At 47.2% G+C, this 17,426-nt stretch overlaps 1 protein-coding gene across 3 annotated transcripts in view; it reads right to left on the bottom strand.

Moving 5' to 3' along the window:
• Window positions 1-17,426, bottom strand: part of MAPK8IP3 (mitogen-activated protein kinase 8 interacting protein 3) — a 192,471-nt gene that overhangs the window by 82,435 nt on the left and 92,610 nt on the right. For all 3 annotated transcript variants that reach the window (XM_065411505.1, XM_065411507.1, XM_065411506.1), the window contains exons 6-7: window positions 16,224-16,470; window positions 6,047-6,149 (exon numbers count right to left, since the gene is read on the bottom strand). In XM_065411505.1, coding sequence (XP_065267577.1) covers window positions 6,047-6,149; window positions 16,224-16,470 — 350 coding nt within the window. The remainder of the gene's footprint in view (window positions 1-6,046; window positions 6,150-16,223; window positions 16,471-17,426) is intronic.

The following is a 17,426-nucleotide window of genomic DNA, read 5'->3' as shown; positions in this document are numbered from 1 at the left end:
TGCAGCTGCTCCTGGAAAGCTTGAACAGCCAACAACTCTCGAAGAGAGATCTGACTGGGTCCAGAGACATTGTGTCTGGGTGTCCCCGAGATGGGCACCCCATTCCAGGGCTGACGCGTCTGTGACAAGGGATAAGGAGGACTGAGGGGTGTGGAATGGAACTCCTTCGCACACCAGCCATGGGTCCAGCCACCATTGGAGGGAGGCCAGGACTCTCTGGGACGGTGACCACAAGGTTCAGGTTGTCTCGGCCTGGGCGATAGACAGATGCCAGCCATGCCTGAAGAGGGCAGAGCCATAGCCTGGCATACCTGGTTACGTATGTGCAGGAAGCCATATGGCCCAGAAGACTCAGGCACGTTCTTGCTGTCGAGGTTGGGAAGTTTTGAAGGCTCACGATGAGACTCGACAAAGTTTGGAAGCGAGCATCTGGTAGGAGGGCTTGTGCGCACCCCGAGTCCAGGACCACCCCAATAAGTTTTATTCTCTGAGTCGGTTCTAGCGTCGACTTCTCCATGTTGAGGAGGAGGCCTAACTGACGGAACGTGAGCATGACGAGTTGGAGGTGAGACTGTACTTGATCCTTGGTACGTCCTCGGATAAGCCAGTCGTCAAGATACGGGTATACCTATACACGTCGTCGATGGAGGAAGTCTGCCACAACCGCCATACATTTGGTGAACACCCGAGGGGCCGTGGAGAGACCGAAGGGAAGGACCACGAACTGATAGTGTTTGTGGTTGACAACAAAGCGCAGGAAACGTCTGTGTGCCGGATGAATCGTGATGTGGAAATACATGTCCTTCATGTCGAGGGCGGCGTACCAGTCTCCAGGATCTGGGGAAGGTATGATGGTGCCCAAGGTGACCATGCGGAACTTCAACTTTACCATGAATTTGTTGAGTCCGCGCAGGTCCAGGATAGGCCCCAGCCTGCCCTTTGCCTTGGGGATTAGGAAGTAACGAGAGTAAAACCCCCTGCCCCTTAGCTCCCTTGGAACCTCCTCGATCGCTCCCATGGCAAGGACCATCCACACCTCCTGGATGAGGAGTTGCTCATGAGAAGGGTCCCTGAAGAGGGATGGGGAGGAAGGATGGGATAGTGGGGAAAAAGAAAATTGGAGAGAGTATCCCCTTTCCACCGTGCGAAGGACCCAACGATCCATAGTTATGAGCGACCAAGCATGGTGGAAACGGGATAAACGATTCAGGAAGGGTGGGGAAGGATCCAGAATGAGGTCCAGTACACTGTCCTCGGGCATCCCTTCAAAAGTTTTGCTTAGGGCCTGCCGAGGGTTTGGACGGGCCCTGGCTCTGCCTTGACTGGTGGTTAGAGGGTTTCCTCCTGCCACCACAGCCCCGCCTCCTGTAAAAATCCTGCCTCGGCCGAGGAGGGGGATAGGATCGTTGAAGCTGGGGCTTAAAGGGTTTTCGTTGGGTAGCCGGCCTGTGCATGCCCAGCAATTTCATTATGACCCTTGAGTCTGAGAGATTTTTGGAGCCTTCAGTCTGTCTTCTGTGAGAACAGGCCTTCGCCCTCGAATGGAAGGTCCTGTAATGTCTGATGAAGCTCCGGCGGAAAAACAGACGCTTGCAGCCAGGTGATATGCCGCATTGCAATCCCTGAGGAAAGGGTGCAAGCAGCGGAGTCTGCGGGTCTAACGAGGCCTGCAAGGAGGTCCATGCCACCGTTTTGCCCTCTTCCACTAGGGCCCCAAACTCCTCACTGGACTCCGATGGAACCAGCTCTTCGAACTTCTGCATGGAGTTCCACGAATTATAGTTATAACGGCTCAGGAGCGCCTGCTGGTTTGCGATCCTGAGCTGAAGTCCGCCCACGGAGTAGACCTTGCGCCCGAATAGATCAAGGCGTTTGGCCTCCTTCGATTTGGGTGCAGGAGCCTGTTGTCCGTGACACTCCTTTTCGTTCACTGAGGCCACCACCAGTGAACAGGGCTGTGAGTGTTTGAACAAATAGTCATACCCCTTAGAGGGGACATAGTACTTTCGCTCCACCTCTTTAGCCATCGGAGGAATGGACGCAGGTGTCTGCCAGATTGTTCTGGCCGTGGCCTGGATGGTCCGAATGATCGGTAGGGCAACCCTGGATGGAGCCTCTGTTGACAAACCTCTATAACCTCCTCCGCTTGGAGGTTCATGTTATGTGCCACCCTACGTAAGAGGTCCTGGTGGGCATGGAGGTCTATTGGAGGGGGACCCGAAATGGCCATTCCCACTACCGCCTCATCCGGTGACGATGAGGAAGAGGCCATGGGAGGAAGAGGATCGTCTGGGGCCTCTTGCTGGGTTGTGACCCGTGGATTGGGGCCAGCTACCTCCGCGTCCGGATCAGGCACAGGAGTTGGGAGAGGTTCCGGAGGCGGGAGGGACATCCCTGCGGCCTCCATACCCCCAGAAGCAGGATGGTTGACAGTGGCCTCTGGCACTTGCGGCTCGGAAGGGGCTGAGCGAGATGCCCCAGAAGGAGCACCTTGGGCCTAGTGGTACGCCCAAGGCGTCCAAAAGGGCCACTGAGTAGACCCCTGAACAGGACCTTGTCCCTGCACCTGCCAGTGACCAGCCCCAGGGTCCAGGTAGCTGTGGTCCGAGCGGCAGCGGTCCGAAACATGGGACCCTGCGTCCGATCCCGTCGAACGAGAGGCAGAACGAGAGGGCCACGGTGGTGCTAAGTGGGATTACGCTGGTTCATGACTGCATGATGTGGATCGGTGCCGCAAGGCTGGAAAGCGGCGCCATGACGTTGGGGAGTGGTGCCGGGACCGAGACCAGTGCCGAGGTCTAGACCTTGTCTGCGACGACAACCACCGACGGGAACAGCGTCTGGATCTGGACCTGCTCCTGGACGGAAACTGGCGTACAGACCAGTGCCGGGAGTCTGAACGGTGCTGCGAGTATGACCGGTGCCGCGGAGAACGAACGGCGCTGAAAACGGGAACAGGGCCGGCAGATGAATAAGGGCTGGTTTGCCCCATGAAGGTAACCACGCGGACCGGTGCTGGAGCCTTAGACTGTTGAAGTGATGCCGACACGGTCATGGCAATCAGATCCCTTGCGGCCGCAAAAGTATCTGTCATGGAAGGAAGCTGGACCTCGACCACGCTGCGAGTCGGGGAGTCCAGGTGCACCGGACTCAATGGCTCCGCCCTTGGTACCGGAGTCAACGGTGCCGAGGCCACCGCCTGTGTTCCCTGGCTTCTGCTGTGGGACGGGGATCTGCAGGCGCATCCGGAAGAGGCAAAGTCTGTTGAGGTGGACCAGCCCTTTCCGGGGGGAGGGGGAAGAGAAACCCCTCACCCCTAAAAACTACAACTACTAGACTAAACTACAACTATGACAACTAACACTATAACACTGTAACAACTGTGTACAAACAGCAATAAGAGCGCTAGGGAGAGTGGAGTGTTGGCTAAACCGAGCTCCACAGTTCCAACGACCGTCACAGGTGGTAAGAAGGAACTGAGGGGGCGCTGGGCCGGCTGGGGTATATATCCAGCGCCATGAAGGTGCCACTCCAGGGGGCTCCACAGCCGACCCACCGGGTGTTGCTAGGGTAAAAATTCTCCGATGATCGTGCACGCGGCGCACACCTAACCCTAATTGGAATCGATATGAGCAAGGACTCGAAGAAGAACAAGGCGCAATGGTCTCAGGTTGCAGTGGGGGAGGTTTAGGTTGGATATTAGGAAACACTATTTCACTAGGAGGGTGGTGAAGCACTGGAATGGGTTACCTAGAGAGGTGGTGGAATCTTCACCCTTAGAGGTTTTTAAGGCCCAGCTTGACAAAGCCCTGGCTGGGATGATTTAGTTGGGGTTGGTCCTGCTTTGAGCAGGGGACTGGACTACATGATCTCCTGAGGTCTCTTCCAACCCTAATCTTCTATGGTTCTATGACGTGGAGTTTTTTTTATCTCCATGGCTATACTAGCATCTGATAGCACTGAAGAATTGGAGATAAACACCAATGCTGTGGACCAACATATTCTGAGACACACACCCTCACTAGTGGGCAGCAACAAACAGCAAGAGGACCACCTCTGGATTTACCAATTTAATAACTGAAACTTTAGGAAGCATTATGCATGTTAAAGCAGCAAGTCCAAGGCTCAGTAACCTCAATGTACATTGTCCTTCTATCCGGCAGCCCCTAGTCTGTCTCCTTGGTGCACAGATTTCCTTGACTAAAGGGCTCTCTCCTTGTAGCTGCATCCCTGGGGTTCTTCTCCACTCATGTTCAGACTGATTATTCTTCATCTCATCAGCCACTCTCATGGCCTACAACATACACAACTGGCTCTGCCACAGTGGTGCCTCCTGCTGTTGTTCTCAGAACATTACACATGCCTCTCACACATTCTGGCCATACCATCCTAAGAGGAAACTTTGCTCCTCGTTCCTGCATCATCCAAATTCTTCATGCCTCCTCCCCCGTCCAGTGCTTGTCCAAATGAAGACCACTCACCATGTGCTGTTTCATAAAAGACTTCCCTTTTATTGCCTCTCTTTGCCATATATTCATCTAGGCCAGGGGTCTCCAAACTACGGCTGCAGGCCGGATCCGGCCCGGGGCTTCCATTTGTCCGGCCCTCCAACCAACAGGGTAGAAGCGAACAGCAGAGTAGGCACCCCGAGCAGGCATGGGGAGGGGCCGCCGGCAGCAGCTCATGCGAGGCTGCAGCACAGCTGAGCTGTGCAGAGGGGTGAGTGCCTCTGGGAGCCAGTGTCCCCCCCAAAAGGGGAGCCAACTTAGGGGAGAGTTGCTGCTGCGGCCGAGCAGGTACAGGGAGAAGCAAACAGGCAGGCTGCAGCTGAGTAGGCACGCCGAGCAGGCAGGGGGAGGGGCTCGCGCGCGTGTGTGTGTGTGTGGGGGGGGGATAGCTCAGCTGAGCTGTGCGGAGGGGTGAGTGCCCCCGGGAGACAGTGAGTGTCCCCGCAAAAGGGGAGCCAACTTAGGGGAGAGTTGCTGCTGTAACGGACCCCTGCCTCTTAGAGTAAAAATACAAGCCGATGCTTAATTACATCTCCAATAAATGGAGTAAAGAAGATGGAAATTAACAATTTCATAATGGTTAAATTTTAACTACAGCACTAATAGAACCAAACAGTATTTGTATGATACAAATGTGTGAGTTTTTAGAAATAAAATAAAAAAAAATTATGTGAAATGATTTTTAATGCATTGACAAATATTTTGTGTGATTTCACAGTACCTACATCGATTAACTTTTATACCTGATTTAGAATTTAATGCAACACTGAGACAGTAAAATAGTGTTGTTTTTTAACGGTTTTGCATATATTTGCATATATTTAATTTCTTTCACAGTCGCTTTGGCCCGCCAAGCCCATTCAAAAATCTAATATGGCCCTTGTCTCATAAAGTTTGGAGACCCCTGTATTATATGCCTGGCAGCGGTGATACACCAAAATGAATGGCCTTCAGGCAACCTCCCACTTAAGGGGAAGCTGGTGTTCTAATCAAGCATAAACCATAGAAACAGAGGATTTCACCGTAAAGATCACCCATTGTCAGGTGCCAACCTATATATGGCAAACCTGAGAAGGATCTGGATTTTGAAACAGAATTCAGGGCCGACCTTTTACTAGACAATTGGCTTTTTCTCTTTTCTACCACTTCAGCCCATAAGCCCCATACCTCCTTAGTCTGTCCTCTCTCTTTTATCATGCCACCTTCCCTTCTCTCATGGGAGCACAGCAAACTGTACTGACTGAAACCAGTCCAACTGTGGATCATCTGGAGGAGATTTCTAACACAGATTTTGAGCTTGTGTTCTTCCCATGATAACAGGGAGTTTTGTGCCTGAGAGATCCTTCATTCTGCACTAGGCAGAGGAAGCAAGGATCCAATGATTGCTCTTACACCAATGTCTCCACCACATTAACATGTACCATAGTTCTATGCAGCTTTAATTACACAAGCTCTTTAACCCAGAGTCTCTGTTCACTTCTCGAGAAGTTACATGAAGGAGAGTAAATAGCATATTTACAAAAGATAAAAGCAAGTACCTGTTTCCAGTGTGCTCCAGTCGGGGGTCCTGGCACATGTCCAGCTCTGGCGTAGAGTCTACGATATCCTGAACATCAGACCATTCATCACTGCTACCCATTCCTACAGAAGATAATGCACAGATAAGAGACAGATCCAGAAGAAAAGAAGGCCAACAGTTGTTCCACTCTAGGGACTGTATTCTCTGACTGGTCTTAAGCCTCTTTGGGTATCAAAAAAGATCATGGGGAGCACTCTCAAGATTGCTATGGTACCATGCAACAGAGGGTCCTGTGGCACCTTTGAGACTAACAGAAGTATTGGAGCGTAAGCTTTCGTGGGTGAATGCCCACTTCATCAGACAAAAGTAATGGAAATTTCCAGAGGCAGGTATAAGTCAGTGAGGAGATAACGAGGTTAGTTCAATCAGGGAGGGTGAGGTGCTCTGCTAGCAGTTGAGGTGTGAACACCAAGGGAGGAGAAACTGCTTCTGTAGTTGGATAGCCATTCACAGTCTTTGTTTAATCCTGATCTGAGGGTGTCAAATTTGCAAATGAACTGGAGCTCAGCAGTTTCTCTTTGGAGTCTGGTCCTGAAGTTTTTTTGCTGTAAGATGGCTACCTTTACATCTGCTATTGTATGGCCAGGGAGGTTGAAGTGTTCTCCTACAGGTTTTTGTATATTGCCATTCCTGATATCTGACTTGTGTCCATTTATCCTCTTGCGTAGTGACTGTCCAGTTTGGCCAATGTACATAGCAGAGGGGCATTGTTGGCACATGATGGCATATATAACATTGGTGGACGTGCAGGTGAATGAGCCGGTGATGTTGTAGCTGATCTGGTTAGGTCCTGTGATGGTGTTGCTGGTGTAGATATGTGGGCAGAGTTGGCATCGAGGTTTGTTGCATGGGTTGGTTCCTGAGTTAGAGTTGTTATGGTGCGGTGCGTGGTTGCTGGTGAGAATATGCTTAAGGTTGGCGGGTTGTCTGTGGGCGAGGACTGGCCTGCCTCCCAAGGTCTGTGAAAGTGAGGGATCATTGTCCAGGATGGGTTGTAGATCACTGATGATGCGTTGGAGAGGTTTAAGCTGAGGACTGTAGGTGATGGCCAGTGGAGTTCTGTTGGTTTCTTTTTTGGGCCTGTCTTGTAGCAGGAGGCTTCTAGGTACACGTCTGGCTCTGTTTATTTGTTTCTTTATTTCCTTGTGTGGGTATCGTAGTTTAGAGAATGCTTGGTGAAGATCTTGTAGGTGTTGGTCTCTGTCTGAGGGATTGGAGCAGATGCGGTTGTACCTCAGAGCTTGGCTGTAGACGATGGATCGTGTGGTGTGTCCGGGGTGGAAGCTGGAGGCATGAAGGTAGGCGTAGCGGTCGGTGGGTTTTCGGTATAGGGTGGTGTTAATGTGGCCATCACTTATTTGTACTGTGGTGTCTAGGAAGTGGACCTCCCGTGTAGATTGGTCCAGGCTGAGGTTGATGGTGGGGTGGAAGCTGTTGAAATCATGGTGGAATTCTCCCAGGGTCTCCTTCCCATGGGTCCAGATGATGAAGATGTCATCAATGTAGTGTAGGTAGAGAAGGGGCATGAGTGGACGAGAGCTGAGGAAGCATTGTTCCAGGTCAGCCATAAAAATGTTGGCATATTGTGGGGCCAAGTCAGATATCAGGAATGGCAATATACAAAAACCTGTAGGAGAACACTTCAACCTCCCTGGCCATACAATAGCAGATGTAAAGGTAGCCATCTTACAGCAAAAAAACTTCAGGACCAGACTCCAAAGAGAAACTGCTGAGCTCCAGTTCATTTGCAAATTTGACACCCTCAGATCAGGATTAAACAAAGACTGTGAATGGCTATCCAACTACAGAAGCAGTTTCTCCTCCCTTGGTGTTCACACCTCAACTGCTAGCAGAGCACCTCACCCTCCCTGATTGAACTAACCTCGTTATCTCCTCACTGACTTATACCTGCCTCTGGAAATTTCCATTACTTTTGTCTGATGAAGTGGGCATTCACCCACGAAAGCTTACGCTCCAATACTTCTGTTAGTCTCAAAGGTGCCACAGGACCCTCTGTTGCTTTTTACAGATTCAGACTAACACGGCTACCCCTCTGATACTTAACAACATGCAAGGCACTGCATTTAGCCGTATGGAATGGAAATCTATCAACCTCATGAAGAAACTTGCACAAATACAGACAGACATCATCTTCCTTTCCAAATGCAAACGGATGGACATCATACCAAATGGACTGAAGGTGAAAAATCCATTGCTATCTACATACTGCACAGACCACAGTGAGAGATTATGCCATACACTACCTAAGAAACTAAGGAACCACCTGATCAGCATCCTATACAGCAAACAGAAAAACATCAAGGAAGAGCTCTCCAACCTGGAGACTTTCATAAATAACCAACCCTCCACACAAATGGACTTTACTAAACTAAGACAGGAGATCTACATTACACACTTCACCTCTCTACAAAGGAAAAAGGACCGTAAACTGTCTAAAATCCTACCTGCCACATGGGGCCACAACAGGGGTACCCCTAACTCACCCAGCAATATTGTCAATTTATCCAGCTACACACTCAACCCAGCAGAAGAGTCTGTCCTATCTCGGGGACTCTCTTTTTGCCCCAGTACCCCCACGAACATGATACAGTTCTGCGGTGATCTGGAATCCTACTTTCGCCGCCTCCGACTGAAAGAATACTTTCAAGATAACACTGAACAGCGCACTGATACACAGATACCCTCCCACCAACAACACAGGAAGAAGAACTCCACATGGACTCCTCCTGAGGGTCGAAATGACAGTCTGGACCTATACATAGAATGCTTCCGCCGACGTGCACAGGCAGAAATTGTGGAAAAACAACATCACTTGCCTCATAACCTAAGTCGTGCAGAACGCAATGCCATCCACAGCCTCAGAAACCACCCTGACATTATCATCAAAGAGGCTGATAAAGGAGGTGCCGTTGTCATCATGAACAGGTCTGACTACCAGAAGGAGGCTGCCAGACAACTCTCCAATACCAAATTCTACAGGCCACTTCCCTCAGATCCCACTGAGGAATACACTAAGAAACTGCACCATCTACTCAGGACACTCCCTACACTAACACTGGAACAAATCAACATACCCTTAGAGCCTCGACCGGGGTCATTCTATCTACTACCCAAGATCCACAAACCTGGAAATCCTGGACGCCCCATCATCTCGGGCATTGGCACTCTCACTGAAGGACTGTCTGGATATGTGGACTCACTCCCTACTCAGACCCTACGCCACCAGCACTCCCAGCTATCTCCGTGACACCACTGATTTCCTGAGAAAACTACAATGCATTGGTGACCTCCCAGAAAACACCATCCTAGCCACCATGGATGTAGAGGCTCTCTACACAAACATCCCACACACAGATGGAATACAAGCTGTCAGGAACAGTATCCCTGATGATGACACAGCACAACTTGTTGCTGAGCTCTGTGACTTCATCCTCACGCACAATTATTTCAAATTTGGTGACAATATATACCTCCAGACCAGTGGCACCGCCATGGGCACCCGCATGGCCCCACAATATGCCAACATTTTTATGGCTGACCTGACCTGTTATATATGCCATCATGTGCCAGCAATGCCCCTCTGCTATGTACATTGGCCAAACTGGACAGTCACTACGCAAGAGGATAAATGGACACAAGTCAGATATCAGGAACGGCAATATACAAAAACCTGTAGGAGAACACTTCAACCTCCCTGGCCATACAATAGCAGATGTAAAGGTAGCCATCTTACAGCAAAAAAACTTCAGGACCAGACTCCAAAGAGAAACTGCTGAGCTCCAGTTCATTTGCAAATTTGACACCCTCAGATCAGGATTAAACAAAGACTGTGAATGGCTATCCAACTACAGAAGCAGTTTCTCCTCCCTTGGTGTTCACACCTCAACTGCTAGCAGAGCACCTCACCCTCCCTGATTGAACTAACCTCGTTATCTCCTCACTGACTTATACCTGCCTCTGGAAATTTCCATTACTTTCGTCTGATGAAGTGGGCATTCATCCACGAAAGCTTACGCTCCAATACTTCTGTTAGTCTCAAAGGTGCCACAGGACCCTCTGTTGCTTTTTACAGATTCAGACTAACACGGCTACCCCTCTGATATGGTACCATGTGCAAGGTGTTAAAAAAGTTAGAGTGTAGATGGATTTCTAGTGAGTCACAAACTACAGCAGGAAAGGCGTGTTTCAAAATTCCTGGGGAAAGGTAGAGGTGGGATCTACCATCATGAATAGGTGTGAGAAATAGGGGATTCTTGGAAGCGTGCCAGTGGCAATACCATCAGCCAGTGGGGTAACTAGGCTGGGGTAATGAAGTACTTCTGGATATTAAACTTTTAAAATAGCTCCAGAATTCTAACGGTAACATTGTTTTAAATTAGGTCATCTTTTTTGGGCACAGTTAAGGTCAATTAAGAAAGATTCAACACCAAATAATGTCCTTTTAATCTCGCAGTAAAAACCTCCCTCTCATTTTGCAACATTATAAAAGATATAAAAACATACAGTAATTTAATTTATTCTATAACAAAAATTATTAGTGTTATAAATCATGACTGAATCACTTTAAATAGGAACAACTTGAGTATACAAATTCTCATGCTTACATCTGATTTAACTGTTAATTATAGTGAAATTGTGAAGTGGAAGTAGCAATGTACTGTATACATGCAACCTAATCTGTTTCTAATGTGATGCATGTTCTGGAGTCATTATTTGATGAACGAAGAAAGATAAGGCTCCAAATGACTTATAGAGTATGCAACAAATTAAACTGTTTTAGAACCCAGTCTTGAAGTTGTTCCATACAGGCAGACTCCACATAAGCAACAGGGTCTGCCTACACAGAAATTCTTGCAGGATCCAGGCCTTAGTTCATAAACAACACTAGAATTTCAACTGCACCAGATTTGGGGTTTATTGACCCTGTAAAACAGCTTCAGTGTTGGAATACAGTAACTCCACTTAAAGTCATCCCAATTAATGTCGTTTCGTTGTTACGTTGCTGATCAATTAGAGAACATGCTCGTTTAAAGTTGTGCAATGCTCCCTTATAACACTGTTTGGCAGCTGCCTGCTTTGTCCACTGCTTGCAGAAAGAGCAGCCCGTTGGAGGTAGCTAGTGGGGGCTTGGAACCAGGGTGGACAGGCAGCCCCCCATCAGCTCCCCGCTCCCCTAAGTTCCCTGTGCGGCAGCCGCCCAGCAGGCTATCAATTGCCGGCAGTTCAGCTGTCCCTCCCCCCACTGCCATGTGCTGCTCCTGCCCTCTGCCTTGGAGCTGCTCCCGGGAGCCTCTTGCTTGCTGTGCGGGGCGGGGGGGGGAGAGGGGAAAGAGGGGGGCTAATATCAGGGTGTCCCCCTCCCCCCTGCTCCTGCCTGCTTACCCCATCTCCATGGCGGGGGGGACACACATGACAGGGCTCAGGACGGAGGGAGCGTGCTGGCAGCAGCTGCTGTCTCAACTTCCTGGTCTACTTAAAAAGACAATCTACTTAGAGAAGTTCAGCGTACTTAAAGGGGCAATGCGCATCTCTCTCTCACACACACACAGGGTGTGTATCTCTGTCTCTGTCTGCCATGCTGTCTCCCCTCCCTCCATTCGTGCTGCCTTGTAGAGTATGAGGCTACATTAACAACAATGTGTTAACCCTTGAGGGATCAGCCGAGTTCTAGTTCATCATTTAGCAGTAAGGCATTCCCTGGGAAATAGCCCACCCTCTGACTCCACCACCTCAACCAAGCTTCACAATCATCATTGCTGTGTACAGTATTAAATTATTTGTTTAAAACTTATACTGTGTATACATATATATAATATAGTCTTTTGTCTGGTGAAAAAAATTTCCCTGGAACCTAACCCCCGCACTTACATTAATTCTTATGGGGAAATTGGATTCGCTTAACATCATTTTGCTTAAAGTCACATTTTTCAGGAACATAACTACAACATTAAGCGAGGAGTTACTGTATACAAAACCCATGATACCTTTATAGTATTCATTTCATTGCTTCAGGTTGTCAATGTGCAACACTTGGCAACATTCGTCACGTTTTAAGACAAAACATGGTGTGCATCTGTTGCCAGAACAGGGCTCCTTATACCAATGGTTCTCAAGTTTCTAATTTTAAAAAAAAGTTGAGGAAGATTTCCCCAAACATTGAAAATGATTATGATTTTACAAGGAAAATCCAGCCCCTCTCCACTCCTTTCGGAACACTGGACCTCGGTTTCAGAAACCTGTCTTCTCCATTCTGCTCTGATGCACTTGTATCACCCACATTTTAACTCTAGCTGCAAAAAACACACAATACTGAAATTTCAAGTCATCCATATTTGCCCCCAGCACTGAGTGCTGCTCCTAGGTTTCATTTATTAAGGACATGGCAGAAATAACAGCTGTGGCAAAAGTTTCAGCTATCAAGCTTGAACATGGTCCATAAAAAGGTGTTCAGTTCCCTTGAATTGCTCTAGGGATGTATTAGCAGGAGAGTAGTAAGCAAGACACAAGAAGTAATTCTTCTACTCTACTCAGCACTGATAAGGCCTCAACTGGAATACTGCATCCAGTGGGTACCATGGTGTAGGAAATATGTGGACAAATTGGAGAAAATTCAGAGAAGAGGAACAAAAATGATTAAAGGTCTAGAAAACATGACCTATGACGAAAGATCGAAAAAAATTCTTTGGTTCAGTCTGGAAAAGAGAAGACGGGGGGGGGGGGGCATGTCAGGGAAATATATCAGTGTTCATGTACATAAAAGGTTGTTATAAAGAGGAGAGTGATAAATTGTTCTTATCTACTGAGGACAGGACAAGAAATAATGGGCTGAAATTGCAGCAAGGGAGTTTTAGGTTAGACCTTAGGAAAAACTTCCTGTCAGGGTGGTTAAGCATTGGAACAAATTACCTCAGGAGGTTGTGGAATCTCTATCAAAACACCTGTCAGGGATGGTCTAGATAGTACTTATTCCTCCCTCTCTCAGTGCAGGGGACTGGACTAGATAACCTATTGAGGTTCCTTCCAGTCCTTCATTTCTGTGATTCTAATATCTTCAACAGAGTTATAGTAGGGATGAATTAGCCTCTGTGTATTAAACTATATGCCTTTAATATCCAGGCCCCAAATTCTGCCCTCAGATACATGTTGACTTCAGATGGAGTTGTACCCACATATCTGAGGGCAGATTTTGGACCCAGAAGATCTACTGAAGTGTTAATTAGGTTTGATGTTGCATGCACTCCTCTATAATAGCTTAGGAGCTCATGTCCCATTTACCCCAAATTCTAAAGTCTATTTGTGCATGGTAAAAAGCAGCAGATTTTATACATCCATTATGGACTGACAAGAATCTTCGTTCTCAGGGGTTTTTTTTTCTGGCCCGTCATTCAGATACTTTCTCCTAAGCAGTTCACGTGGATCAAATTAATCCAATCCAATGCAATTCCATTAGCCTTCATGGAAATGGAAGACACTCCTCCAGGCTACATTGATGATGACTCCCCAGTACAAACTTTCTAACCAATATCCAGCAGGTCTAGCAGCAATTTTACATGTGACTATACTGAAAATTATTTAAAGTGCGTTGGAGCTGCAGCCCTCTGCTGCTTCCTGTAGTGGACTGCAATGTATTTGGCACGGGCAGAGGGAAGACATGCTGCAAAACAGATTTATCCTGAGTGTAAATACATTGTCACTATTGGAATTACACCAGCGATGGCCTCGTATGTTTACTACTAACTTTCTCTTGCTATCAACTTTCTCTTGCTATGAGTCAACAGTGTGACCTTGTAGCCAAGAAGGCTAATGGCATATTGGGCTGCATTAGTAGGAGCATTGCCAGCATATCGAGGGACGTGATTATTCCCCGCTACCCAGCACTGGTGAGGCCACATCTGGAATACTGCATCCAGTTTTGGGCCCCCCACTACAGAAAGGATGTGGACAAATTGGAGAGAGTCCAGCGGAGGGCAACAAAAATCATTAGGGGGCTGGGGCAAATGACTTATGAGGAGAGGCTGAGGGAAGTGGTCTTATTTAGTCTGCAGAAGAGTGAGGGGGGATTTGATAGTAGTCTTCAACTACCTGAAGGGGGGTTCCAAAGAGGATGGAGCTAGGTTGTCCACAGTGGTAGCAGATGAAAGAACAAGGAGCAATGGTCTCAAGTTGCAGTGGGGGAGGTCTAGGTTGGATATTAGGAAAAACTATTTCACTAAGAGGGCGGTGAAGCACTGGAATGGGTTATCTAGGGAGGTGGTGGAATCTCCATCCTTAGAGGTTTTTTAAGACCCAACTTGACAAAGCCCTGGCTGGGATGATTTAGTTGGGGTTGGTCCTGCTTTGAGCAGGGGATTGGACTAGATGACCTAAGGTCTCTTCCAACCCTATGTGACGTTGCACTCCATATGTTTTATGGAAATATGCTAATGAGTGTTAATATAATGTAACTGGAATATGCTTCATGCAAAAGGTCTCTTGTAAGGTATCATTACAAAGCTTATAATCTACTGAGTGTATTCATCCTATATGTATGTATGTATGTATATATGTACCATATCAGCTAGAAATATGAAGTATTACTCTGAAGTCCTATTGTAACTATGCAAAGTGTGGGTCATTAATGGTGACTTAGGATCTTGATGGCTCCCATTAACTAGGAAGGGTAGGAACCCAGAGAGAGAAAGAATTCCCGCCTTGTGACAAAGATATAAAAGGGGGTGGAACAGAACAAAGGTGACGGCAGTCATGAGAAAACCCCTACTTACCACCTGAGCTGGAACTAACAAGAACTGTACCATGGGAAAGGATTGGGCCCAGACTAAGAAGGAGTCTAGTCTGTGACAGAAGCTTATTGGAACATCTCTGAGGGTGAGATTTACCTGAATTCAGGCTCTTAAATGTATTAGCCTTAGACTTGCGTGTTTTGTTTTATTTTTCTTGGTAACTTACTTTGTTCTGTCTGTTATTACTTGAAACCACTTAAATCCTACTTTTTATACTTAATAAAATCACTTTTGTTTATTAGTAAACCCAGAGTATAAGTGATTAATACCTGGGGGAGAAAACAGCTGTGCATATCTCTCTATCAGTGTTATAGAGGGCAGACAATTTATGAGTTTACCCTGTATAAGCTTTATACAGAGTAAAACAGATTTATTTGGGGTTTGGATCCCATTGGGAACTGGTTGTCTGGGTGCTGGAGATAGGTGACTTGCTGAGCAGTTTTTGGTCAAAGTCTGCAACTTTGGGGGCATGGACCAGACCTGGGTCTGTGTTGCAGCAGACTAGTGTGTCTGGCTCAACAAGGCAGGGTTCTGGAGTCCCAAGCTGGCAGTGGAAAACGGGCTCAGAGGTAATTCCAGCATGTCAGATGACGGTCCCAAGAGGGTCTCTGTGACCAAACACATCACACCCTAATAGTCTATGATTCTATGACAGTTCTTGCCAACCCATACAGGCCAGTGATGGAGAGTGGAGAGAGCCGAGACTTCTATGTCTCTCTCCCAGTGCTGATACTTATATTTACTGTGCTGGCTTAACTGACATCATTAAAATGATACTGATTTATTGGTTAGGCACCCAGTATGTAAGTACTTCTTGAGGAACTACATTGCCCTCTGCCAGCCAGGGGAGTGTGATCCTGGTAGCAAGCAGGCTGCTAATATAACTACAAATGGGATTTCAACACTGGCATCCTCAGTCAAAGGCTACAGCACAAGATTTTTCTACTGTTTTGTGGTTTCACTTTGTCAGGAACTCATTTGGGAGCTTTCAGAAGAAATCTCCTCTAAGTCAGTTGCAATAAACTTGGAAATTGGCTCCATGTCAATGAATCTTTTTTTTCCCTCCACAAAGCATGCCACTGTCCAAAAAGCAAGCATAGTCGTACCATCAAGCATAAATGAGCATATCACCCACCTTTATTCCCCTACTTCCAACTGTACCCTTAATAAACAGAGAGCATTGTCTTTCAGTTGAACTAAGCTAGTTACTCCTTCAGTCCCTCCAGACCTCTTCTGGTATTTGATTTTACAATGCCCATGTATGCCTTTTATTAAAGTGGGCATGCAACAGGTTGGCTAGCAAAGAATATATACAGAAGAATACACCTGCCATACCTATGCTGACATTCCTCATCTCCTGGGTGACCTGCACTTCCATGTTCCTGCTGTTCCGCTTTTCCCGTGCCCTCTTATTGTTCTTGGGTGTTCCACTGTAGTCACTGATGGGTTGCAGACTCTCGTTTAGGGGTGTGACAGCAGCAGAGGGCACAGATGAGGTTGGTGTGTTGGACTTTGTCCCAGTGGTGCTTGGAGTGGCAGCTGCAGAAGACTGCCCAGATTCAGACATTTCATCATTTGGGCACTATGACAATACAAAGAAGGAGAAAACAGAAAGGAAAAAGTGCATCTATATGTTTCAGATAATTTCTTATTTACTGGACTGATGAATGCCTTGTAGCAAATTATGGAAAATGAGTACCACAAACTGAACACCCAGAGCTTATTGTGCCTGCTTAGCACTGCAAATGAACAGCAAGTTCCTGTACAGAACTCAGCAAGCAAATCCTACCTGGTATAAATACAGATCCCCCTCTTTCTTTATTACCAACACAGATGGCATTTCAGGGCTTCAGAAGTTACGTGAGATATAAGGTCTACTCATAATGGAATGTGACCTGATTTTCAAAGGTGAAAAACAGCTGCAGCTTCCCTTGACTTCACTGGGATTTATGGGTGCTCAGCACTTCTGAAAATCAGGCCAATGTCTTCCAAAATACCCAGTGCAAGAAGGAAAGCACAATCATTTCTGGAAAGCGATACAGCCTTCTATGAAGCGGCTTCATAGATGCTCTGGATCCATCATTACAGTAGTTCATTGGCACAGAACTTGTTTAATAGATTTCTAATGCTACCACTTCATTTGAAGGGACAGGTAAATATTTTTGATACTAGGCAGCTTAAATAAAGTGGGTATTCAAGCTGAAATGGTCTTACTTCACTAGTAGGGGAGAGCTACATGTCTGTATTAGCTCACGTAGAAGACAGCCAGGCATGGACCCAGGATGACAACACATGTGGTTCTCCCCAACTGGATGAAAGACAGGACCAAGAGTTTAGAAATCAAAAGATGTCATAAATAACCCCTTGAGATGTATTTCCAACCTGAAATGTGCTCAAACCAAGTCCCTGTTCAACATAAATTATGGCCCCATTCCTCATCCTACCACATCCTGAAAAATACAGGAAGCTTTCAAGAATACTACAGCATTTGATGCTGCACTCCCTGCTTGCCAATTAAGAAAGCACTGTTTCAGACTC

The sequence above is a fragment of the Emys orbicularis genome, chromosome 10 (assembly GCF_028017835.1).
Source record: "Emys orbicularis isolate rEmyOrb1 chromosome 10, rEmyOrb1.hap1, whole genome shotgun sequence".
Classification (NCBI taxonomy): Eukaryota; Metazoa; Chordata; order Testudines; family Emydidae; genus Emys; species Emys orbicularis.
Note: the sequence above shows the minus strand (reverse complement) of the source record. Positions and strands in the feature narration are given on the sequence as shown.